Below are 26322 nucleotides of genomic sequence, written 5' to 3' on the forward strand. Positions count from 1 at the left end.
CTAATATCAGTGGAGGAATTTCAAATTAAAAGTATTTTGCCTAATTGCCCCCCCTGCTCTCCCCCCACCCCCCAGGACTCTCTGGCTCTGGGTAAGACGGACGAGGAGGCGCTCAAACAGTTCCGCCAGAAGTTCGATGAGGCGCTGAGGGAGAGCTGGACCACCAAAGTCAACTGGATGGCCCACAACGTGGCCAAAGACAACCGCTCCTAGAGGCCAAAGCAAAAGGGAACGCCCCCCGCACACACTCACACACACACACACTGTACATACCAGCGCTGTCAAACAGCACCCTCGCCCCCCCCCATCCTGGCTTTGCATGAGAACCTTCACTCAATGGTCTCCTGACATTTCTGTGGAATCATGGGTAATAATGTTGCACACAACCAAAAGGAAGAGAAGCGACACCAAACTCTGAAGAGCGGCGACGCGGTCCGACCGCACCCAGACGGGCGAGGGACTTCCTGTCGCCCACAGGAAGTGGAACCCGACCGTTAATCTGGAAGCGTGCCTCAAACTGCGGGGAGCGTTTCTCCTCTCCTGACGTCGTCACGTGACGCCAGAGTTCAGAGGAAACGGAACCAACGAGGTGAGAGGAGGAAAAGACGCCGTCCGCGGTTCTTTTTCTGCTCGCTTAGATTTTTAAAAGACTCTTTCCAGGAGACAAAAATCATCTTTTAATGGACTTGAACATTTTTATTTCCAAACGGAGGACGAGTCGCCGTCAGCTCGTCTTAAAGCCCAAACGGATGTCGGCCTTTTAAAGTGCCATCACGCTGGTAACCGTGACGACAAGCTCCCTGAAGAACACCTGATGCTTTTAACACGTTAGGACCAAAAAACTGAAGCGTTTCTGAACTGAATGTGAAGATGTGTGAGTGGGTTTGTTTTTCTCCAGCAGGCAGGGGCAGAGGTCAGAGGTCATCAGTCAGGACTCAACGCTACGACGCTAAGCTAAGCTACTCTGTCCATCAGGTGCCTCAGCATCTGCATATGTGTTTGATTTTTGTGCAATATCCAAGTATATGAACCATATCTGTAAAACCTGGGCGGGGTCGGAGCCCTGGACGGTTTTTCTGGGGGTGTTAATGTGGGACGCAGCTGTATTTTGCACCACTCAAAACGCCTTCAAACGTCTCAGACACTGGATATTGTCAGATGTACAGGCTTTTATTATTTGTTTTTTTGTTTTCATGAAAGTCTATTAAAGTTATTTTCCACCTGTGTTTCTGTCTTCTGGGTGTGACGGAAGTCCAAACGCAGCCAGAGAAAATATTCCAACAACCTTTTGCCTGATGATCATTAAATCACTAGTAAACCATTAAAACACGTGTTACTGTACAATAAATCAGAATAAAACATACTATAAATCCATTTTATTAATATTAGCCCGTAGCAACCCCTGTGACCCACAATAAGGCAGAAGGAGCTCAAGACTATATTAATAAATAAAATTGTTTTTCAGCTTAAAATAGATTGACAGTTCCTTCCACACGAGTTCACCCTCATGTTGCGATCAGAAGACGTTCTATTTGAACAAGAGCTTAAAATATCGGACCTCAAGCTGCTGCACTTAAAACACACTCATCTGAAAGCTCTCCAATCAATACAACCCCCCAATACTCACCAGGCAACCAGAGTCACTGCTGTGGCCCCCCTCCCCACAGAAAACCCACTGAGACGCCACATCAGCTGCTGAGAACTACCTGGGTCACTAAAACTGGCTTTAATTTTTCTCTTTGTTATAAAGCAAAAATCACTTCCAACGGTCTGGTCTATTTCCTGGAGTCAGGAAAGAAGAGAAAATGTTGTTACTCTGGCGCGTCACTATTCATGTTATGTAAATTTATATAATACCTGTTAGAATAATTTTTTTATATTACATTTTTCAAACTAAAAGAACGAATAAAAGAACCGGCCAAGAGTCGAAGAAGAAGAAAAGAAGAAAATGAAAAAAATGAAACAGATGAAGAAAAAAATGAAAAAGAAAGTTGAAGAAAGGGCAGCTGATTCCTGTGACTCAGGAAGTGAAATGACTGGTCCTGTGGTGACCGTCTGAACCCCACACCCATCGTCATTGGGCTGCAGCCTTTGTTTGCTGTGATTCATCTGCTGGGTGCTGCTTGTTGTTTTTGTTTGCTGCCGTTACGTAACCCGGTTACCTGGTCGGTGTGAACAAAGGATATGAAATAAAGGAGTAAAAACTGGTGTAAACACAGTGTGTGTTTGTGTGTGTGTGTGTGTGTGTGTGTTCATCTCTGCTGAACGCTGTGATGTCGCTCCACCGTCATCATCCTCACCAGAACGGGAGGCCGAGGGTTCCTGACATGCATGAAAGCAGCAGGTGAAGCAGCTGTTTCACACCTGCTCACCTCCGCTCACACGCTGGATCTTGGCCTACTTTAAAGGTGTCATAATTTTCCCTTACACGTTTAATGTTGGTCGATATTTTATTAATTAAGGGTTGTGTCACTTCCAACGGCAGCAGTGTGATCATCACATGACTAACGTCACACTAATCTCACACAGATTGGATTCAAACGCTTCCAAAGCGTTTTTCTTCCGACGTATTTCTGTGTTTTACGTCAAAGCGCTGATTCAGATTTCTGAGATATTCGGATCCGGATGTCAGCTGCTGGTGTCTGAGAGGAGAGCGGGATGATGATGAACGCCACGGATACAGGAAGTGATGCATCCATCAGGGACTCCTGAGTGAAAACAACTTCCTGTGTGAGGAAGATGAAGCTTCACCAAACAGGACATGATCCAAAGCAGACACCAGAGTCCGTCGAGGTTCGGTTTCAGGGGAGGATTGTAGATTCAACAAGTAGCTTGACTTGAATCATGAATTTGATCCATGAGCAAAAGACTCAGACCCCCCAGAAGCTGCTGTCTGGATGTGCATCAGATTTTTTTTTTGCTTTATGTTTTTTTTTTTTGTTATTTTTTTTTTTTCATTTTCATCTTTCTATGATTATGCAATACTTGATTGATTGATTGATTGATTGATTGATTGATTGATTGATTGATTGATTGATTTACTTCTGTAAATATTACCCTACTTCTTTTCGGATAGTGCTCACACCATTCCAGTGTATTGTATTTATTATTGTTTGTTATTGTTATTTTGTTTTGTTATTCGAAATAAACGAACTCATTCATTCATTCATTCATTCATTCATTCATTCATTCATTCATTCACATTCTATGTTACATTAGGACAGACTTTTAGTATCATGTTACTGTACAATAAATCAGAATAAAACATATAATATCATATTATTGGCCCGTAGCAACCCCCGTGACCCACAATGAGGCAGAAGGAGCTCAAGACGAGACAGACGTTTTTTTCTGTACTATATTAAAAAATAAAATGTAATTGTCAGCTTAAAATAGATTGATATTAACTAAATATTATTAAAATACATTCCTTAATAAAGTTCAGGACAGAGCTGGTAATGGTTATCTCCAGTTTAGACTGGAGACCACTTCGTTCTACGACGTCACGTCTCCTGGAACCTGATTTACAACGTGAGCTGAGGTTTACCTGTAATTATATATTCATGTCAGCTGTTGACCACAAACAATTCACACAGTAACGGGTTAAAGTCCGTTCTAACCTGATCTAGAACGGGGTTTGGTTCATTCCGGCCCCCGTGACGTCACCACCGCTCTCATTATGAACTGAGACTCAAATCAGAGTCAAAGTCAAACCTGAATGTTTTCACGGTAAATAAACGCGGTGATGAATCCACTTCCCATGGAGAGGATATCTGGTTAGATAATCCTGACTTTAATAAAGCCACCCACATCATGACTCACTGGTTAAAGGAATTCCACCCACCTGTTTGTTTCTGTGTGTGTGTTCGTGTGTGTGTGTGTGTGTGTGTGTGTGTGTGTGTGTGTGTGTGTGTGTGTGTGTGTGTGTGTGTGTGTGTGTGTTCTAAGATTATAATAATACCACATTTTATTTGTTAGGGGCCTTTCGTGACACTCCTGGTGGTCTCATACGATGTTGGATGGTGATCGGTGGATAAATCCATCCTCAGCCTCTCCTCATGCAGCTCCTCTCTCCTCGGCTACTGAAGGAAGTCCTCTTGAGGAAAACACGCCAACAAATCCCATCATACGTGGGCTACGAGTCAGCGTGAAATCCCTCCAGCCAAGTTAATGATGAAAGTGAGAGACTCTTCTGGCTTGTTGAGGTGAGTGGGCAGAGGCCCTTCTGTACAGACAGCCTGCGTGGGGGGGGGGGCTCATGACTGCCACCTCAGGAGAGGTTGTAACTGTTTTGGATTTGGCACCACAGAGAGCTTTAAGTGCAGATTTGTGAAATGAGGCTCTTGGCTCTAGAGGAGGAAATCTCTTTTGTGCCAGCTCCCCGGACTCAACCATTCATAGAATAGTGTAATTAATAATTCTGGAATAAAATCAGAAAGGTTGTTGAACAAAAAGTAGAAATAGGAGGCAGAAGTGAGTCATCATCATTCAGACGTGATGACAGAGGGAATAGGGAGGTTAGAGGTTTTTTGCAATCCAGTCCTCTGACCTTTTTGTCTCACATAATTGTGAGCTCCTGCAAAACCTCACATTTGAAACGCCTTATTTACTCCCACGCAATGATCAAAAAAAAAAGAAGAGAAAAGCTCAGCACTTTATGAATGAAAACCCTCATCCCTGTTATGTATTAACATGTGACGCAGGAAACTCGAACAAACATATCTCTGGTATCTCATTGCCATGATTCGCTTCGATAAAAGATCAGTAATAAAAATGAATGGATAAAATAAATTTAAAGAGCATTAAAAAATTAATAAATAAATTCATAAAAAAGTAGAAAAACATAAAAAGTAACAAAAAAGTAAAAAGATTTTAAGAGACAATAAATAATAATAATAAAGTAATTTAAATAAATAAAAAATGAAAATAAATACTGATAAATTAAGAAAAACCAGAAATAAGAAAAATAAAAAAATAAGAAAAATAAAATAAAAAGAAACTAGCTATAAAAAAAGTTTAATAAAGTAATCTGTCTGTTTGCGAGATATTTAGATAACTCCTGCAGTGTTATATCATAAATTCATGGATCTATTTAGTGGTTAAATGTATTTTTTGTACATTGTCTTGTTTTTTAATTCCTTGTTTTTTCATTTTCTAACTTTTACATTTATGTAATTTCATTCTCCGCTGCTATTCGCTCGTCTTTCTCACGCCGCGCTACACACAACATGGGATTCCACGTGCGAGACAAGGCTTGTTTATATAAAACCACTGACAGCTCTGTGGACCAATAGGATCCCCCTATTCCATCTGCGTCACGCTCTCCATGGAGACATACAATTTCTAGCCAATCCTTAGCCGCTTAAGGCGGGACTTAAATTGAGGTCGCTCTTCGCGTGCGCTGATTGGCTGCCGGGCCGTAGCGGGGAGAGCCGGGGAGGAACCGCTCACTACTGTGTCAATGCGCCTTCATTGAGGAACACAGGATGTTCTAACGCTACGCTTTACCGACTACCGGCTTTCTTTCCCGCCCGACAGCGAAAACCACAAGAAGGACGATTCAAACCCAACCTCACAGGTTCGTTTTGCTCCACATATTCACTCTTTTTTTAAGTTAAAACGAATTAAAGAGCTTAAAAAATAAGTTGCATAACTAAATCCGGTGTGCGCATGCGCGGAAAATCTGATCGCTCTACTTTTTGGACTTTAAGAGCTAAAAAACGATAAAATGAGTGTGTGTGTCCCGTCGTTGTGAAGGGTGAGTGTGTGTTTTGTTACCGTGGGTCTTTAGAGGCTGAATTAGAGCCTGTGTGTGTCTGTTTCTGAGTGATTCTGTGACTTTTACATAACTGTGTCAGTGTACCGTGCGGTGGATTGCAGGTCAACGTGTGTGTGGATTTTGTATAGCAGGTCAGTGGGAATGGGGGGGGCAGGGACGCTTGTTCCCTTTTTATTCCCTTAAATATAATAAATGTTACATGTAAAAATGAATAAATAAATATATATAATTCAGCTTTTTTGTTTAAAGGAGATTTTGCTGAGTTATCAGTTTTCTCCTCTTATTTAAAGTCATGACAAAAAAATTTTTTTATTTGAAATGTTGGTCGAATTTTGTTAGAATTAAAATACAAACTAGTAGAATTTACAAAATTTAAAAAAAAATAAAAAATTTTTGTGGGGTTTCTACTGTAGATGTCATTTGACACTACCAGTTGTCACTTACACAAACCAGGACCCATCCCATAATAATACATGTGAATATTAGGTCCACATGGTCATATGTTCGATTCCTTTAAAGCTAGACCTTCATGAGGTTAGAGCAGCTTCTTTATGGACACACATGGAGGTTTCCTCACAGAGCAAAGGGTGGTTTACTCAACATGATCCCAGCTGGAGATAATCATTAAAACCACTTCTATTCTCCATCAACTCAGGTGTCACTATTATTAATAAATTTAACGATTTATCCCATGATGAAAATGTAAATTAATATATACGGAGCATACGCTCCATCTTTAGCTCCACCAGTGTTTTATATATTCTTTATTAACCCCCATAAGGAAATGTTGTAACCGTCTCACATTCCATTCAGGAGCGAGGGGCTGAATTCCATCTGATTTTATGAAACAGGGCCACCGCTGCTTGGTGTCGCTCTGGAGCCACATCCATGTGACTGGAGCCAGTTGTATAATGCCACAGATCTGTGCTAGTGTGTTGAGTGTCAGGCTCCAGCTGGAAGCAGCAGGAGCCACTGTCATTATGTCACTCTTCCGCTCTGCTTTCTCTGACATGTTTGTTTGCACACATTTAAAGCTCCTAAAGATTCCTCTCATGCTCCTGTCTGGTGGATTATTGATTAGAATAAAGGTGTATTAATTACTACTATAGCTGCTGTATTTGTCATTTCTAGAATGAGTATTTTTCTATTTTTTTTAAGTTGAAGTCTGCAGCAATAGGAGTTTTATTTAATTTATTTAGCGTTAACACAGTTAAAAATATTCTGCTGGTTAAATCTGTTGCTAATCCTCTTCATGCAAGTGAAAAAAAAAAAAGTTAATTCTAAGTAGTTTTGTTTCATAATCTTCTTTTAATAAGGAAGGTTGGTTTTTTTCTTTTGGTAAAAAAAAATAGCAGAAAAAAGTTCTAGTGAGTGATTTTTTCCTGCTTCATTGGCTGACATCATTCTAACCTGTTGTAGCTTCTTGCTCTGTCCTGATTGGCCGTCGGCATCAGCCAATAGAAGTCCCCTCGGTCGAGCTTGACAGTGGGTCACTCCTGAAGGCGTCAGAGAGTGTGTGTGTGTGTGTGCGTGTGTGTGTGTGTGTGTGTGTGTGTGTGTACCAGTGGAAAGTCTTTGGTGTTTTTCGGAGATGTTTCAAAGGAGAGAACCTTTCCCTCAAACTTTGCTGTTATGTAAAGCAGATTATGTAAAAGAGAGGAGAAGCGACTCGCTGCTGAATTTCACTCTTACATAAATAGCTGCAACCTGATCTGGCATTATTTTGGATTTGGCATCGGTTCCATTCCCATTCTGGCTTTAACAGAAATAAAAGTTGCCACTGCTGAGGTGTGGAGGAGGCGTCTGGAGAGGCGTTGTTGTATTTTTATCGCAGCGGATCTGAACCAGAAAAGAGTTGAACCCTGACGAATGCTGCAAAACTGTGGCTGTTATATTTATTAATGGAGTGGAATAGAGGCTGTTTAAGGTGACGTTTTCTGTGATGCCGAGTGTTACTGAGTGTTTTTATGCAAAGCGGAAATGAATGAATAGACGCTGAGCACCGTGTTTTCTATTCTAGTCGGAGGTCGGAGATAAAAACTCTTTCAGTTGGACGCATCAGGTTGTGTTTTCATCCTGCCGGTTCTTCCTGTTAATTATTTGTCGGTTCATTTTTGAAGGTTGAGTTGATGTCGAGTAAAAGGAGACGATTTGAGTTGTTCAGATTATTCTCTAATTATTCTTTTCATGTCAGTTTGTAGCCGTGTGTGAACTCTTTTCTTTCTCAGCTTTCGTCTTTTCGAGTTACACGGTTCTCAATTAAAAACCTTCGAAAACTCAAATAAAGATCAAATTTACGTCACGAGGAGACGGAGCGTTTATTTGTTTTAATGCAAATGAGGTGTAAAAAAACATTATATAAAGGTTTTGGAGGCTTATATATGCAAGGCTTATTGTAAAAATTATTATTCAAGTGCATTTATTACTTAAAATTAATTGCATAGTTTAAACAAGTTTGGCGGGCCGGATTACAGACCCTAAAGGGCCGTTCGTGGCCCCGGGGCCGGAGTCTGCCCATTCCTGCATTAAAATCACATCATATCATGTTAATGTAGAATAAATCAGATAAATAGAATAAAAACATGTTAAACATACAAATTAATCCGACTTGTGTCGTTTTTTGCGTCTCCTGATCCAGATTAGCGCCGTAAACCGAGGTTTACCTGTACACAGGTGAAGGTCTGACTGATTCCACCTGTGTTTTATCCCCGTTTTAGACTCCTCCCACACACCTGAGGCTTCTTCTTCTTCTTCGTTCCCGTCTCAGTGCCATGCCCACCGTGGCGCCGCCACACCGGTAAACACTCTCCCAGTTTAACCCATGGCGTGCTCCATGTCGGAGGACGGCGAACCTGAGCGCTACCTGTACTCCACCCTGGACGGGTGCGAACGCAACCGCGAGAGGGTCTGCTTCCAGACCGAGGAAGGGCAACACCCCTCCTGCGGCGCCATCGGCCAGCTGCGCTGCCTGGCCGGCGGCTACAGCAAGAGCTGCGGCGGCGAGGACGGCGGCATGCTGGAGGCGGAGCTGGGGCTGGCGTCCGAGGGAAGCGACAGCAGCCACGACCACTCGTCGTCCTCCCCGCATGACGACAGGAAGAGGCCACGCCCGACCTTGCACGAGGATGTGGAGATGGGGGGGAGCGGCTCCAGCGGCAGCGGGACCGAATCCCCCGGAAACGAGTCCCACGGTAACGATTCCCACGGCAACGAGTCCGTGGGCAGCTCCAACGGCAACGGCAAGGATTCCGCTCTGATGGAGTCATCGGGGAGCAACAAGAGGTGAGGGGGGGGGCAGTGGGGCATTAACTCGTCCGACCGCGTCCGGACCATCTAGGTCACGGAAGTCAGCTCCATTAGACGTTAAAGGAAGAGCCATTTTCTCCTCCATGAGTCAGTTTTGGTCCAAATCATAGTGAGACGCCAGCAGGGAGTCAGAGTGGGGTCATCTCCAAATAAGGGACCGTCGGCAAAGAAGAAAATTCCATTTTTCACCTGGAAAGCAATAAAACAATCACAGGAAAGTGATTATGAATAATTACAAGTTAAAGGTCAGCTGTTGTGTAACTTAAATTTAAATTACAAGGCAAAGAAAACGCTGGAAACATGTTTCTATCTGCAGGAAAGTGAAATAAAATCTGAAAAATGAAAAATGTGACGATAAAAACTGGAATATATTCTGGTTTAATGTTAAATTAATTTAATTTAGATCCTACAGATGATATGTTTAAAATTATATATATAATCTTTAGTGGTGCAGGTGCTCGTGTTGAACTCTGTCCCTGCTTGTCAGATGTTCTCCGTATCTTTCCGTGTTTATTTACACACGGAACACAGATGCGTGTAGAGCAGCATCCTTGACCGACTTTGTCGTGTTTAGTCTCTGCGTCTCGTTTCGGGAGCTCCTGTCACAGCATGACTGTTGTGTAGCCTTCACTGACCAGACGTGTTCTCAACGCTTTGCAGCTCCAACTCCCACAGTCCTTCACCGCCCAGCAGCTCCAACGCCTTCAGCCTGGTGAGCTCCGAGCAGGACAACCCGTCCACCAGCGGCTGCAGGTGAGCAGAACGCCTCGCGTCCGGAACCCGACGTCAACCCGTACGCTGGGCTTCGGCTCACGTCGTTCCAAAAAACAGAAAAGATTGTAAAAAAAATCAACTTCCATCGTTTTTTGAGGGACTATTTGACGACGCATGTGACGATCCCCCTGCCAACCCGTTCCCTCGCACGTTGCATGCTGGGTGACAACAGGGTGACAGCTTTTGTTTTTTTTGATGCATGTTTTTCTCATGCCCCCCCCCCCTGCAGCAGCGAACAGTCGGCTAAAGCCAAGACGAAGAAAGAGCTCTTCAAGACGCTGAAGGAGCTGAAGATGCACCTGCCGTCGGAAAAGAGGAGCAAGGGCAAATCCAGCACCATCAACACGCTGAAGTACGCGCTGCGGTGCGTGAAGCAGGTGAAAGGTGAGCGGCCGCTTCCGTGTTTATGCGTGTTCTGATGGGCGCGACGACGGCGGGTGAACTGGCAAAACCTAGAAACGCCTCTCTTTGTTCCGCAGCTAATGAGGAGTACTACCAGATGCTGATGATCAACGACAGCCAGCCTCCGGGCTTCGACGTGTCGTCGTACACCATCGAGGAGATCAACAGCATCACCTCCGAATACACGCTCAAGAACACGGTAAGCCCCGCCCACCTTCGCCCCGCCAAAGTCAAGCAGGAACAAGTGGATTTATGGTCGTAACGTGCTTTCCATCCGCAGGACATCTTCGCCGTGGCCGTGTCGCTCATCACCGGGAAGATCGTCTACATCTCCGACCAGGTGGCGTCCATCCTCAACTGCAAGCGCGAGGTGTTCAACAACGCCAAGTTTGTGGAGTTCCTGACCCCCCAGGATGTCAGCGTGTTCTACAGCTTCACCTCGCCGTACCGCCTGCCCTCCTGGAGCATGTGCACCGGAGCAGGTAGCGCCCGTTCACACCTGTTCACACCCGTTCACACCCGTGACAGGAACCTGTTTTAACTGGGACGACACGTGACTCAACACAAGCGGTTAATTTTATCACCCGACACGTTGAGGAACACGAAAGCGCCGCGTTCATCTGTCGCTGACGCCGACCCCGTGTTCACGTGTTCCTCCATGCATCACACGTACTCACATTAACACGCCGAGTCGTCGATTCACACACACGCATCATCCTCCTGTCACGTTATTGGACGGCGAGGTCTCGGTCGTCGTCTCGTTCCGACAGACGCTCCGGATTCATCGATGATTCTTTTTGTCCTCTGATAAATCCCATGATGCTTTGCTCAGGTCGACACCGTGTTCGCTCGTTGCAAACTTTTGTGGTAAGCTGCCGCAATTTCTTCTGATTCTGGATTAGTCGTCATGACGATAAATTCTAATACTAGAAGCCTGGTTTTCACCGATAAGCTCCGCCCAGCAGCCTGTTAATTAAATTAAATTAAGTTGGTGCAAATTAAATTCTTTAGTTCTAGTCGACTTTGTCTTTTAGGTTTGATTTGTTTCTTAAGTCATTTTTTGTGGGCATTCTTCGAACCAACAACCAATCAAACGGCCCGGTTGTGTTTGTCAACACAACCGTGTGTGTGTGGGTTCAAATGACCGCACCTTTTGCCCCGCCCACATTCCTCACGTGCCAACGACAGAAGCTGTGACATCACGGCGTGATGACATTCATCACAAAGACAAACAAAGCTGAGGGACTAGAACTGATAAGGGACAGTGTGGGAGGGGGGGGCAGGTAGGAATCTCCTCTGCCCCCCCCCCTTCCTTTTGGACAGGGGGGCAGACTTTTCAGGTCAGCGGCGCGTTGGGTGTCGACGACGAACCGATGAAGCGTTTGATCTGATGCGATCTGATTTGATTGGTGATGTCTTCCTCACACCTTCTCTCCCCTCTCTCTCTCTGCCCCCCCCTCCAGAGTCGTCTCCCACGGAGTGCATGCAGGAGAAATCCTTCTTCTGCCGCATCAGGTGAGCGACCCTCGCCCTCGCCGTGAGCCACCGCTTCCTGCTGAGTCAGCGTGGGGGGGTTAGGTAGGACAGGGAGGAAGTCAGCAGCCGTGAGCTTTAAGCTGCCTCCATCTAGTGGCGGGTGGAGGTACTGCAGCTGTAGACGAGCTGGTTCTAGTTCTTAAATTGTGAACTATTTACCCAGAACACCAGAAAAAATACGTTTTTGATAAAAACTTTATCAAACGGTTTGTTAAACGGTTAGCATCAGGTCGGGCTAACTGGGGCTTACCATGTGTTTCAGTGGCGGTAAGGAGCGGGAGGGGGACCTCCAGTACTACCCCTTCAGGATGACCCCCTACCTGATGAAGGTCCAGGACGCCGAGCTGGGGGAGGAGCAGTTCTGCTGCCTCCTATTGGCCGAGAGGGTCCACTCCGGTTACGAAGGTGAGAGCTGTAACCACGCCCCAGCAGGGGGCGCGTCCCTGGAGCCGGGGGGGGGGGGGGCGTCCGCCGGGACTCACCGTCATCTCTTCTCTCTGCAGCTCCCAGAATCCCTCCTGACAAGCGCATCTTCACCACCACACACACCCCCAACTGTGTGTTCCAGGATGTGGACGAGAGGTGGGTGGGGCTACACTTCTAGTGTATTCTGGGATGTAATAAAGCGGGCGTGACTTCACAGGTTTCCTGTCTGTCCACCAGGGCCGTTCCTCTGCTGGGTTACCTCCCCCAGGACCTGATCGGGACCCCCGTGCTGCTCAACCTGCACCCCAGCGACCGGCCGCTGATGCTGGCGATACACCGCAAGAGTAAGAACACCTGACCCCCCCCCACTTCACGATATTTAGTTTAGTGACTAGAAACACAGAGAAACCAGCAAAAGAGTCGACTCTGAGCAGGAAAAAGCTAGAGACTAGTGTTCAGGGTTCTGGAGTCGTCTGCAGGAGATGTAATAGCGCTCTACTGCCCCCTGCTGGGGATCAGTTCACACCTACGCTGCTGTAGGAGCTGGTTATTGATGGGGGAGCGTCTCTACTGTCTCTCACATGCTTCCCGTTGTCCCATCAGTCCTGCAGTGTGCCGGCCAGCCCTTCGACCACTCCTCCGTCCGCTTCTGCGCCAGAAACGGCGAGTACATCACCGTGGATACCAGCTGGTCCAGCTTCGTCAACCCCTGGAGCCGCAAGGTCTCCTTCGTGATCGGGCGCCACAAAGTTCGCATGTGAGTCCAGTCAGTGTGTTCACGGATCCCGGTTGTGTTCCCATCAGGGGGGGGTCGGTTAGGTGACGGTGATGTTGATGTTTGTTTGTTTTTTATCAGGGGTCCCGTCAACGAAGACGTTTTCGCTGCGCTGGCGTTCCACGGAGGGAAGATCATGGATTCAGACATCCAGGAGATCAGCGAGCAGATCCACAGGATGCTCCTCCAGGTACGCACACACACACACACACACACACACACACACACACATAAATACGACGTAAACCCACTTCCCGTCATCCTCTCTCCCATCAGCCGGTGCACAACATGGGCTCCAGCGGCTACGGCAGCCACGGCAGCAACGGCTCCCACGAGCAGATGGTGAGCATCAGCTCGTCCAGCGAGAGCAACGGCATTGTGGGAAAGACGGCGGAGGAGACGGGGAAGTCCAAACCCTCTAGAACCTTCCAGGAGATTTGCAAAGGGGTCCACATGCTGAAGAACCAGGACTCCCAGGTCTGCCTGCACTCTCCGTCGCCATCCAAACCGGAGCAGAAGAAGTCTGACGGTGAGTTGGGTTTGACGTCGCTGAGGACAATCCAGATGTTTAATATGAGATGTTTAAACATGACGCGTTCCTCCTGGACCCCCTCCAGCAGCTCAGACCCAGAGGAGCCCGTCAGGGCGCCTGAGGGACTCGCTGATGCCGAGCAGAGACGGCGTCGCCGCCAGCGTGGAAGACTTCCACTGCAAAGACCACGCCGTCCACTCCTACCAGCAGATCAGCTGCCTGGACAGCGTCATCAGGTGAGGGGGGGGGCACTCCTGGACTAGTGGGTGGAGGTCCCAGCTGTGACGCGTTCACCTTCTGATGATGTTCCTGTTGCCATAGATACCTGGAGAGCTGCAACATCCCCGTCACGGTGAAGAGGAAGTACCAGTTCTCCTCCAACACCACCTCCTCCAACTCCGACGACGACAAGAAGGGGTCGGACGACGGCATCCAGGGGCCCCACGACGCCAGCACAGGTATGCCCCCCCCCACACACACACACACACACACACACGACACCAATCACACACTCGCTTCGCTAAGGGGAGTCGGTCTGTAACTGTAATCCCTCCCCCTCCGCAGATTCTCTGATGCTCGACGCCCAGCCGGGGTTACCCAACATGAAAGACCCCAAGAAGCCTCCGTCTGGGGCCGCCGCCGTGGTGGGGGGGCCCCTGGCCCCGCTGGCCCTCCCCAGTAAGGCTGAGAGCGTGGTGTCCATCACGTCTCAGTGCAGCTACAGCAGCACCATCGTCCACGTGGGCGACAAGAAGCCTCAGCCGGAGTCCGGTAGGTGTGAGCGCAGGCCGGAGACGCTGTTCACCGACTGTCAGTGTGTGTATGAATATGTGTTAATGGGCTGTGGTGAACATGATCTAGTACAACCCTTTAAAACCTGAACTATTAAATACTTTCCAGAAAAATCACATTTTCGGTCACAATTTGTTTCAATTTTTACTTTATTTTTTTGCATAAATTTCTATTTATATGAGATTTAATTTGTATTTTTTTTATGCTAAATCCAGATTTTTTTTTTTCCCGCATGCAAAATGCATCCGATTGTAAAAATCAGGTTTATCAGGAAAATATAATCAAACTCCTGAATTCAAAATCCTGAAAAATCAAGTCTGCCAAAAGTAATCCACTCAGGTTTAAAGGGTTAAACGGGCAAACGATTAAATTTAATTTTTTAAATTTAGTCATGAAGTGGAGGAAAAGAATGTTGTACTCTGTTTGGATTGGGGGGAGTCTCACGCCTCTGGTTTGGTCCCACAGAGATCATTGAGGACGTGGCGGAGAGCCCTGCGCCGCCGGCGCTTCCTGTCAGCGTGGTGCCCCCCCCCAGCCAGGAAAAGGAGGCCTACAAGCGTCTGGGCCTCACCAAGCAGGTGCTGGCGGCGCACACGCAGAAGGAGGAGCAGGCCTTCCTGACGCGCTGCCGGGACCTGATCCACACCCGCACCCTCCAGAAGGACTACTCCACCTACCTGCACAAGCAGCGGGGGCCGGCCGCCACTGAAGGTGTGTTAGCGTTAGCGTTAGCCGAACACATCAGATAGAGATGGTTTAAATGAGTCTAACCCTTGACAACAGTTGGGGCCCAAAGGTGACATTTTTGTTGCTTTTTAATTTTTTAAATTAAAAATTAAATTAAATTTTTGTTGCTTTTATGTGTTTCTCTCCCAATAAATAAGTCAGTTAAAAGGTTAAATATATGAATTTTTGCCAGTAATTTTCATTCATCTTTTTAAAAAAAATTCCTTAATGCCTGTCATTGGAAGTGTATAATAGTATAATATACTATATATATATATATATATATATATATATAATTTTTTTTAAATTCTTATTTTTTTTACCGTTCCTATGAGACAGCCCCTTCTTTGACCCGATGAGGTCATGTGTGAGTAAAGTTTAATCGTTCCCTGAGTTTATGGTGTGAACATGTTTGATTGATGGTCGTTTCAGAATCGGCCGGCCCGCAAGGCGCGGCCAAACCGGGCGCCGCCCGCCCCGAGACCACCGCCAGGAAGGGCATCCGCAGCAGGAAGTCCAAGAAGCCGCGGGTGAAGCATCCCGATTCGTCGGACAGCGCTGTGTCCAACCGGAAGCCCCGCCCCCCCCTGCAGGGCCTGAACCAGACCTCGTGGTCGCCGTCGGAGGCGTCGCAGTCGGCCTTCAACGTGTCCTACCCCGCCATGGTGCCCACCTACCCCCTCTACCCACCGGCGCCGCCCGCCCCGGCCCACTCTTCCCTCCCCGACCCCTCCCTATCGACGGGATTCGCCGACGGGCAGAGCACGCAAGCCCCGCCCACCGCCGCCCCGTTCCCTGCGCCCATCGTCACGCCGGTGGTGGCGCTGGTGCTCCCCAACTACCTGTTCTCTCAGGTGGGGCCGGTGGGGCAGCTGGGGGCCGCCCCCCCCCGCCCGGCGTTCTTCCCCGACCAGACGCAGCCCCCGCCAGCGTTCCCTACCCAGCAGCCCTTTCATCCGCCGCAGCAGGCCTTCCTGCAGACGCCGGCGCCGTTCGCCAGCCAGCAGGCGTTTCCTGTGCAGACCGCCTTCGCCCCCCAGCAGCCGTTCCAAACGGCGCCGACCCCCTACCCCACCCAGCAGCCATTCCAGGCCCCCCCGCAGCCCTTCCAGGCCCCGCCCACCACCTACACCACCCAGCAGCCCTTCGCCGCCCAGCCTTCATTTCCTGTCCAGGCTCAGTTCGTGGCGCAGCCCCCCTACCCGGGGCAGCCTTTCCCTTACGCGCTCGCCTCGGAGCCCCCCAAGACTCTAACGCGTGAGGGCGGGGCCTCGCGCTCCTCCACGCCGGCCTCCGGCGTGCGCGAGCCCGTCACGTCGCCGCCGCTGTTCGAGTCGCGCTGCAGCTCGCCGCTGCAGCTCAACCTGCTGAGCATGGAGGAGGGGGGGCGCTCGATGGAGCGGCAAGACAGCACGGCACCCTCCGTCGGGGGGGGGCAGTGTGGCGGCACCGCGGCCACGCCGGGGACCGCCGGAGGAGCCGCCGACAAGAACAGAGTCGGGGTCATATCTGAGAGCCACCAGCAGGTGAGGGGGGGTCGCCCCGGGGCTGGTTCCAGGTGTTACTTAGAGGACTGGCCCGTCTGACCGCGTTCCATTTCGCTCACAGGTTGAGTCGCCGGGCGACGGGGCGCACAGCGACGGGAACTCGTCGTCCTGCGACCTGCTGGACATCCTGCTGCAGGAGCAGGAGGACTCCCACTCCGGCACCGGCTCCGCCACCTCCGGCTCCATGGGCTCCGGGTCCGGGTCCAGATCGGGGTCCGGGTCCGGGTCGGGGTCCGGATGCGGGACGTCGGCCAGCAGGGCGTCGGGCAGCAGAGCAGGTGGGTGGAGCTTAGATGGCTGGATAGATACTTTATTAACACCGGAGGAAATTGAACATCACAGGAGCATCAGCATCAGCATCACGGTCGCCATGACGACGAGTTCACCTATTTCTGACTCACTTCCGGTCTCTTGACCTCAGGGAGCAGCAACACCAGTAAATACTTCGGCAGCGTCGACTCGCTGGAGCACGACCCCAAGTCAAAGGTCAAAGCCAAGTCGAGGAGCGAGGGGGGGTCGGACGGGGGTCAGTCTCAGGCCAAGGCGCCCCCCCCGGAAGACGGCGAGCACTTCATCAAGTACGTCCTCCAGGAGCCCCTCTGGCTGCTGATGGCCAACGCCGACGACAAGGTCATGATGACCTACCAGATGCCCCCCAGGTAAGTCGCTGGCCTGGAACGATCGAACCGATGACCTGAAAGGATTCTGCCACTCGGTTTGACCCCTGACCTCTGCTTCCTGACCTCCAGGGACATCCAGAAGGTCCTGAGAGAAGACAAGGAGAGGCTGAGGCAGATGCAGAAGAGCCAGCCTCACTTCTCCTCAGAGCAGCGCCGCGAGCTGGTGGAGGAGCACCCCTGGATGAGGAGGGGGGGTCTGCCTGCTGCCATCAACGTCAAGGTCAGGACCCACAAGGGAAAAATTACAGTAGTAATGACATTACTTTAGTATTACAGTAGTAATGACATTACTTTAGTATTACAGTAGTAATGACATTACTTTAGTATTACAGTAGTAATGACATTACTTTAGTATTACAGTAGTAATGACATTACTTTAGTATTACAGTAGTAATGACATTACTTTAGTATGTAGAGTAATTTAAATGACCTCAGATGGAGATTATAGATTGAAATTTAATTATGACTGACGAACAATTCAACTTATGAACAGCCTGTCTGAATCCGTTGTGTTCGTAAGTTGAGGACTAGCCGTACTGATGGTTACGTTCATGCCGTCTGTTGTCTCCAGGAGTGTCTGTACTGCGAGGATGCGGCGGCGACGCCCATCGAGGACGACCTCCCCGACATGGACATGGAGGAGGAGCTGGACGGGGGGGCGGGGCAAGACGGCAAGAACTCCCACAGCCAATCAGAGGAGGGCCAGCCTCAGACCGACACCGGCTCCTGAACGCACACACACCGCCAGCAGGGGGAGGGGCCAACCGAGCAGAACACACACACAGACCGAGATACTAATGGACTCAAGCAGAACCTCCTGTTCATGTGTGTGTGTGTTCACGTGTGTGTTCACGTGTGTGTTCACATGTGTGTTCATGTGTGTGTGTGTCGTCACAGAGAACTTTGCTGCAGTGCAGTTAACAGGGTCTGTTTCTGTTGTCCCACGTTTAGTGAGTACATTGATCACACACACACACACACACACACACACACACACACACACACACACGCAGTGTGTGGTGGGGACCTTTTGACATCAGTTTTTTTATTTTATTTTATTTAACAGTTTAACATCAATATGATTGAATGTTTTGTTATTTCTAAAGAACAATCTGATATTTGATGGAAAAAAGATATATTGACTAAATATTTGTCATTCAAGTGTTTAAAGGTGTTATTAATATCAGCCCAGCGCTGCTGTTTAAACCCTCTGCTAAACGCTTTTTTGTTTCTCTTCGCTTGTGGGGGTTTTTTTTTCCCACAATGCATCTGCTCTTTTCGATCGCGCCGTGACAATCTGCCACATAGTGCGAAAAGAAATTAATTTAATGAAGTCTGTTATTTATTTTGTACCTGTTCATGCGTCTAGAATAGATTTTTTTTCAAGCTAAAGCCAAATCCATTCAGATAAAGGACAGAAAAAATAAATATATGTGTTAAATATATGTTAAACATATATGTAAATATATGTATATATATGGAGGCATCAGACATTTCTGAACAACTAGACTCTGCAGACGTGAGTACGCCTCTGTTTTAGGACCTTTACGCTTCAGATGAAGAAGCGTCTGAAACACGTTTCTCTTCACAAAACAATCGATGCACGAAATGCATCAATGCACAAACAGGTTACGACATATGAAGCCTACGTCGTGTGGTTATAACGCCTGTGTAGAAAGATCCTCGCAAAAACTGTTACACACTCTGTTTCTGTCGATATGCTGCAGAAAGAAAAAAAAAACACTCATTTGTAGAACAAACCAGTGTTACTGTAGTCGTTTATACATTATGCAAAATCATCCTGTCAGCACTCGGAAAACTTTTTAGGTGGAAAATCTCCGCTGCACACTTCGGTGCTTTATTACATCGAAATTTCTTTTTACTTGAGTGTTTTCACTGGAAAGTAGAACCGAGTGGAGAATACAAACATCGGCACTACTTTCTGATGCGAGTCGTAGCCTTGGGAACTTGGGAACAATTGTGGTGCTCCAGCAGAGAACCTGTTAGTGAATGTAACCTTCTGGACCAAGAACATCTGACTTATTTTTATTTTAATGTCCTATTTTTTTATATTTTCACTCATGTGCTTTGTTTCTTTTTTTTGTCGGAAGAGCGTTGAGACCCTACCTCTAATCAATCCCAGGTCACGTTACTGTATGCAGAACATGGAGCGATACCTCAGTGATCCCACTGATGGAGGAATTAGTGTCTCAGATCGACAGAAGTTTGTGGACGTCTTCAGTCTGAATGAACGAATGAATGGACGTCGCTTATGTCCTGTTTCCTTTCTGTGCAAACATCTTGGGCTTCAAACGTGCAGCTGGTTCAATAATGCAAGAATGCTGATGAAGAAAATGTTAGAACAGTTTTATGTGAGAATGTTGGAGAAGTTTGTTTGTTTTTTTAAATACACACCATGAGCTTTTTGAAGCACCAGGGGCTACAAACATGCAAACGGTTTACTTGAGCAGGACGATGCGTACGGTCTGTAAATATGTTTCACTGTTGGATTCTATGGAAAACAAAAAGCACAGATCTGTGCTTTGTTTTTTTGTGGGTTTGATGTGTTTTGAGAAATTTTAACCATGTTGTAATAAAATGACAGAACTACAACCTGCGAGACTCGGATGAATCATTTTTGTGCTCTCGTCTAATCTGTGGCCCTCTGGGGCCCTCTGCTGGTGGAGGAGCTGCAACTGCAACTCCTCTAACGGTTCTTTTCATTTAAGACTAACAGAAACATGCAAATAATTTTTATTCTTGCTTGAATGGATAAAAATATAAGAATCACGTTGATAATATTGAAGATGTTGAAAGTTAAAAAAACAAACTCCCAGATCCTCACCAAAAGGGTCAAAATCCTTCCAACAAGTTTTATGGAAATCCATTCTGTATCTTTTACTTCATACTGACCATAATCAGTATGAAGCAAACAGATGAAAACATAAATATATGTATAAAAAAATGAGAAAACATGTACTTGATAATAGTTGATAAATGGAGGGTTCTGTTGATTTTCTGTCTGTTAAAGCACTTTGAAATGTGTGACGATGTGATTGATTGATTGATTGATAAATGTCCCGACAGCTGACTGTTCTGCCTTCACAGAGATGTTCTCTCTAAATTGTATTAATTTTTTTTTTAAAAGTCTATTGATTTAAGTCACATTTTGGGGTGGTTTTACAGTGACGTGTGTCTTTGTCGCGCTGCGTAAAAGCTGATGCTGTCCTCTGTCACAAAGAGGAACGCCCCGGTATCCCAGCATCCCCCTGGGACCGCTTTCAGCAACATACGCCATCTACACCGTTGAACCGCTCTCACGCCAACTGTTGCGCTGCAGCGACCTTTGACCTTCATCAGCATGGTCACAAACACACAGCGGGTTCAGATCTACTCTAAGACAAAATGTAGAAGCAGTGGTTCCAGTTAAACACATCTCTGGATGTTAAAATAATAATGCTAATTGATTGAATAACTGATTGATTGAGATCTTCTTGTTTCATCTTAAATCTGTAAATCATTGTTTATGTGAGTTAAGATCACATCCTGGTTATTTAGGGAACCAATAAAAATGCTTGAAAACAGGCTGCGATTAGATTTAAAGGTAGATGTGGAATATCCTTTTATGTGTCGCGGATCTCTCCCATTTATGAGCTCAACAAGTGGATTGAGTTCATGTTTAACAGAAACAGGGAAGCTGATTCTGAAATTATATAAAAGAAGAAGAATTATACTTCAATAATCCCATATAAGGAAATTATTTTCCTCTTTTTACGTATTTTAATATTAAATAAACTAATCAATTGTTGACTTTGTTTAAGATATTATTAAGAACAAAAAAAATGCTGCTCTGTATATATTATATTACAGATGATTTCTTTTTGTAATTGATAAAGTATCAGTTTATACGATGAAGGGTTAATTTATTTAATCGTTTATTAGAGCTACTTTGATGAATCAAGTGTGAAACGTTGTGATCACGTTTAAACCCCACTATTCTGTCCTGAAGGAGTAATTACTTTTCTTTAGGTTTTTCTTGAAGTTCCATTTATTTGGTGTTTGGATGGTGTTTTCTAACCAGTCCTGTCGGTTCCTGCGGGTTTTATGTGACCACCTCGTGTCCCTCAAAGCTCCTCTGGTCCCTTTGAAGCCTCTGAGTCGCTGCTGTTCTTTGTCCCAGGAACCATTTGACGCTCCTCTGTCAAATGTTCCGCAGCTTTGATCAGCGCGTCTCGTTCCATTCCGTTTCCTCCTGCGTTCACACCCAGCTCCCCTCCACCTCCAGAAGGTGCGACTCCTTCCGCGCCCGCGCCGCGCGTCCCCGCGCCGAGTAAACAATTCTGCGTGACATTGAATGGTTAAAGTCTAGCCCCACCAGTGGGTTCATTTCACTCCCCACTCCTCTTTACTGCTGTTTTCAGACCTTATTCGTTTCGCTCGGTGGACGCGACATGCGCGCTCATGCGTAATTACGCACGGACATGTTTGGCGCGCACCTCAGACGCTCCTCTTTACGGTAAAACAACATGTGTTTGATGTTGTTGGCATCTATCACATACTTGCGTGGCGCAGATCGATACTGGGGCATGTGGTTAGGGTTAGGGTTAACTAAAATAGTGCAAAGCCTCTGCGCATGCGCGAGTTTGTCTCGTCTTCATCCGCTGGAGGTCAATCCTTCCAGACGTTTTCTGTTTTTCTCACGTCGTAAATTTGATCCTGTGATTGAAGTCAAGCCACAGCTTTTCATTAATGTTATTTTATTTAGTAAATTCAGACATTTTACTGTTTTTTTCTACACATCATTACACATAAAGTGGATCTGAGGGGGGGCTACTGGTCCGATAAACTACATAGAAATATTTATATTAATCAGAGGCATTACCAAACGTCTCAGTTTCTAAAAGAGCTTTTCTCCACTTACAAACCCTATATACACAAAGATGTCGACACCGATTGTGCACCCTGGGGGGGGGGGCAGATAACACTCGTCCCATGCACAAAGGCTGCGGGTTCAATTCCCGCTGCTCATCTTCTCCTACTTCCTATCACGTTTCTTCAGATGTCCAAATCCATAAAGGCCCCAAAACGATGTAAGAAAAGTGTTAAATGTTCCTCCTCGTCCTTTTGTTGGTGTTCATTTTGCTCCAGATGTGAAAAGAACTCACAACAGACGACCTGAAGTGGAGTGAGTCACGGCTGAAATCAAAGGCCCCCTCTCTCCAGGGGCCCCGGCTCCTGTAACACGAGGAAGGGGGAACTCTCCCTCGAACACCAGCGGAGATTTTTTCTGTGACATTTTAATTTCTAATGAATGGATTTTCCATAAACTTCAACCAAATCTCTCATCCAGTGGAATCCTACATTTCCCAGAATGCCACAGAAAAACTGAAAACTTGCTGCCTTTAGTTTAGGAGTGAAGTCACGGAGATAAATCCCAGACTGGTCTGTGGTTCTGATGCGTTTGCTGATCAGATGGGACTCTAGATGCCCTGGACGATTGATTGATCGATTGATTAATTGATTACTGGAATCCAGGAGAAAATCCTGGGGTGTTGGTCTTCCCAGGAATTAAATTTGGCATGGTTGTTTTTAAGAGATCTTGTGCCGTATGGTGGAATTGTCCTTCTCAGTGTCCCATCTTGAAAGAATTCCCGTTCAGCGTATCCCAGAATGCTTCTGGTGGGGATCCGGCGCCCTACCAGGGTCTCCACATGGACCGCGTGCAGGTCTCCCTGTTCTCCACACCCTCAGAGGAGCTCTGGTTGTGCTCGCCATCGGTCTCGTCCAGGTCGGAGCAAACGTCCTCGCTGGAGAGGACGGAGGGAGCGGGGGACGCCAGAGTGGAGCCGGGCGCCTCGCCGCCGCCGCCCTGCCAGGCGACGCCGTTACTCCCAGGAGTCTCAGCGATCAGATCCATCAGGACGTCCGGGAGGTGGTCCTCGTTCAGGGGCATGCACTCCAGCAGGTGGTTGAGCAGCTCCGCCGCCACCGTGGCGTCGATCCCGGGACACGTGGACACGAACATGTGGACCTCGTGCATGCACTGGATGTAGCCGGCGGCGAAACGCTCGCTGGCTTCTCGGGTGAGAACGTCGGATTCTGGAGGAGGAGGGAGAGAATAATCCACTTAATCCAGAAGGTCTGAGAAAATACATCTGGAACGGCTGGAGGAGAGGGTCAGGAGACAGTGGTGATGGGTTTGAGACAGAGGTGATGGGTTTGAGACAGTGGTGAAGGATTTGAGACAGTGGTGATGGGTTTGAGACAGAGGTGATGGGTTTGAGACAGTGGTGAAGGATTTGAGACAGAGGTGATGGGTTTGAGACAGTGGTAATGGGTTTGAGACAGAGGTGAAGGATTTGAGACAGTGGTGAAGGATGTGAGACAGTGGTGAAGGATTTGAGACAGAGGTGAAGGATTTGAGACAGTGGTGATGGGTTTGAGACAGTGGTGACGGACTTGAGAAAGAGGTGATGGGTTTGAGACAGTGGTAATGGGTTTGAGACAGAGGTGAAGGATTTGAGACAGTGGTGAAGGATTTGAGACAGAGGTGAAGGATTTGAGACAGTGGTGATGGGTTAGAGACAGAGGTGATGGGTTTCAGACAGAGGTGAGGACTCGAATGGTTTGGACACGTCCAGAGGAGAGATGTCGAGGATGATGGTGGAAAGGTGATGAGGATGGAGCTACCAGGAAGAAGAAGAAGAAGCTACACATCACGTGACCCCTTGGGGAGGGTGTGGCCCGTGGGTTCGGTACCTCTGACGTCATTTCCTTAAAAATTTCTCTCTATTTTGGTCACATACACATCGATTATCACAAATATCAGATAATTCATCCCATAATGAGACGAGACAATCAGACGTAAACACAGAATCTAGAGCTCTCATGACCCAGAATCCACCGCGGCTCGGTGGGCGTGGCCGGGCCCTGTCCACACACCTCGGGTCCGGCTCCTCAGGATGTCCTCCACCCGCCGCACCGTCACCTCCAGCACCTCCGCGTTCTCCATCTTGGAATGAAGCTGCGGGACAGAACCGGACACGTCCATCAGAACCGGACCGGATCTACCTCCGTGAGGACAGGTGCGCCGTGCGCGCGCACACGCGCCCGCGCGCACTCACCTCCGCGTCCGCGAGCAGCGTCCGCAGCTCGTGCAGACTGTCGTTGATGCGCGCGCGCCGCTTCTTCTCCACCAGAGGTTTCCGGATCTGATGGAACACAATTATGACGTCATCGACGTGACGTCACGACACTGTCACACATACACACACGCACGCGCAGAGCGCGCGTACCTTCCGGTCCACTTTCTCTGCCCCGCTTTCCGGCTCCTCTGCGTCCATCTCCAGTCCGGTGTCACCGGGAGCCGGTGGATCCTCTCCGGTCGGCACCGAGGCGGGGGGGGGCAGGGGTGGAGGGGGGGGCAGCTGGCAGACGGAACGATTCGCGTTGGAATAAAAAAGTAACCGTCCAGGCGGGCGGACGAGGCGCGCAGTGTTTGCGGTAGAATCCGAGCGCGACGCGCTGCGGCCGCTGCGTGGCTGCCGTCCGTATTTATAGGGGCTGATTAACATGTGAATGGGGGCCGGGTTGCCCCCCCCCCCCGCCGCTGGGGGACGACAGAGCGCACACGGCCGGAGCCAATCAGAGGCCTCCGCCTTTGTCTCCGGTCTGAGCCCCCAGGAGCCGGAGCACCTTTAACAAACAGTTTGTTGTGTTGGGGGGCCGGCCGCACTATTTTTTTTAACCCCCCCTCCTCACACACACACTTTTGGAAGGTGTGTGTGTCTGTGTATTCAGACTCATGCAATTCATTATCAGGCATTCATGATAAAAACAGGATATTAATCTGAATATAATCTGATTAATATTCTCAGACATGAGACTTAAAACCATTTAAAGCCTGAACTATTAAATAATTGCAAGAAAAAATCTAATTTTTGGAAAAATTTTATCAAAATGTTTTTACAGAAATTTGTATATTTTGAGCTTCCTTCTGTATATTTTTTTTCTCAATCTGAATTATACAATTTCCTCCGGGAGATAAATCTATCTATCTATCTATCTATCTATCTATCTATCTATCTATCTATCTATCTATCTATCTATCTATCTATCTATCTATCTATCTATCTATCTATCTATCTATCTATCTATCTATCTATTTTCACATGTAAACTGCAGATGCGTTTGATTTGTTTTTATCAATAAATAATCAAATTTATGATACAGAAGTCTCAAAATCCAGAAAAAACAACTGTATAAAATATGGTGAACTTGGTGTTTTTAGTCTTGAATAGAACGACACACTTTTATCTCCTTCTTTAATCCAGAATAACCGCACAATCTGAAATCTGCTGTGAAATAGTGGTGGTATTTCTTTTCCTGTTTTGCGCCCTCCCCACTCGCGGTTCTGCCGGGCTTTGTGTCCGTGCCTCAGCAGATTTATCCGGCTGTTTGCCGGCTGTAACGCGATGCCCTCAGATGGCAGCTGCTGCTGGCGGCCCCTCGGCCGGGGGGGGGGGGGAGATTAAGGGCCCTCCTCCAAAGAAAGCGACAGGTGTTGCCCCCGCGCCTCGTCTGTTCCCCTGCTTGTCTCCTGACGTCTGATTTGTGCGCGGCTGCATTCTCACGTTCTCTGCTGGGCTGAATATCAGGTTGATGTCGCGGATGAACAAATTTGTTCATATAATACCCCCCCCCCACATTAAATTATTCTATCTTTTGGATTTCTTGCGTTTTGGTCGCTGCGCTTTGCGTAAATTTTGTGCATTTCTGATAAAATCCTCCAACTCCACGCTCCAGTTATGACAGTTTTTTTGCAGGCATTATCATGCAAATCACCCCCACAATAGAGTTCTGTCTGCTCCAGACGCACCCATGGGAGCCACCTGTCAGGTGAACACCATCCTGTGCGTTCAGGCGCGCTTTGACGCGCAGAGTTTCTGCGTTTATTCTGCATTTTGACCTGAAAACGCGCCACCAGACTGGTGCTCCAAACTGAAGGAGGTTGTGGGCCTTCAAGCTGAGCGGCTTTGGCTCCTCGC

General features: G+C 47.6%; 3 protein-coding genes across 7 annotated transcripts in view; 2 read left to right on the forward strand and 1 right to left on the reverse strand.

Annotated features, from left to right (window-relative positions):
• pik3cb (phosphatidylinositol-4,5-bisphosphate 3-kinase, catalytic subunit beta) overlaps positions 1–1284 on the forward strand; it is a 38487-nt gene extending 37203 nt beyond the window's left edge. For all 3 annotated transcript variants that reach the window (XM_068316906.1, XM_068316908.1, XM_068316907.1), the window contains one exon: positions 76–1284. In XM_068316906.1, coding sequence (XP_068173007.1) covers positions 76–213 — 138 coding nt within the window. In that variant the 3' untranslated portion in view covers positions 214–1284. The remainder of the gene's footprint in view (positions 1–75) is intronic.
• A 4159-nt stretch (positions 1285–5443) lies between these two features.
• On the forward strand, positions 5444–19888 carry LOC137596325 (period circadian protein homolog 2-like). 3 transcript variants are annotated; one of them, XR_011035529.1, is made up of 23 exons: positions 5444–5578; positions 8497–9061; positions 9746–9838; positions 10089–10243; positions 10339–10460; positions 10542–10743; positions 11725–11776; positions 12060–12202; positions 12301–12379; positions 12461–12567; positions 12827–12980; positions 13080–13188; positions 13275–13527; positions 13616–13766; positions 13852–13988; positions 14095–14301; positions 14788–15033; positions 15481–16574; positions 16657–16873; positions 17017–17254; positions 17345–17495; positions 17847–18225; positions 19387–19888. XR_011035529.1 is itself a non-coding variant. In XM_068316726.1 (22 exons), exons 2-22 carry the CDS (start codon positions 8601–8603, stop codon positions 18003–18005), a joined length of 4530 nt encoding a protein of 1509 aa, XP_068172827.1. In that variant the 5' UTR covers positions 5444–5578; positions 8497–8600; the 3' UTR covers positions 18006–19888. The 3 variants fall into 3 exon arrangements, 2 of the variants coding, with proteins under 2 accessions (XP_068172827.1, XP_068172829.1); XM_068316726.1 differs by having other exon boundaries at positions 17847–19888; XM_068316728.1 differs by having other exon boundaries at positions 13619–13766; positions 17847–19888.
• Positions 19889–22054: 2166 nt separating this feature from the next.
• her13 (hairy-related 13) lies at positions 22055–24737 on the reverse strand. The gene is made up of 4 exons (XM_068317741.1): positions 24571–24737; positions 24400–24486; positions 24218–24299; positions 22055–23374 (listed from the first exon to the last, which is right to left on the reverse strand). Exons 1-4 carry the CDS (start codon positions 24616–24618, stop codon positions 22971–22973), a joined length of 621 nt encoding a protein of 206 aa, XP_068173842.1. The 5' UTR covers positions 24619–24737; the 3' UTR covers positions 22055–22970.
• Positions 24738–26322: the final 1585 nt, after the last annotated feature.

Source organism: Antennarius striatus, chromosome 6 (genome assembly GCF_040054535.1).
Source record: "Antennarius striatus isolate MH-2024 chromosome 6, ASM4005453v1, whole genome shotgun sequence".
NCBI classification, from domain to species: Eukaryota; Metazoa; Chordata; class Actinopteri; order Lophiiformes; family Antennariidae; genus Antennarius; species Antennarius striatus.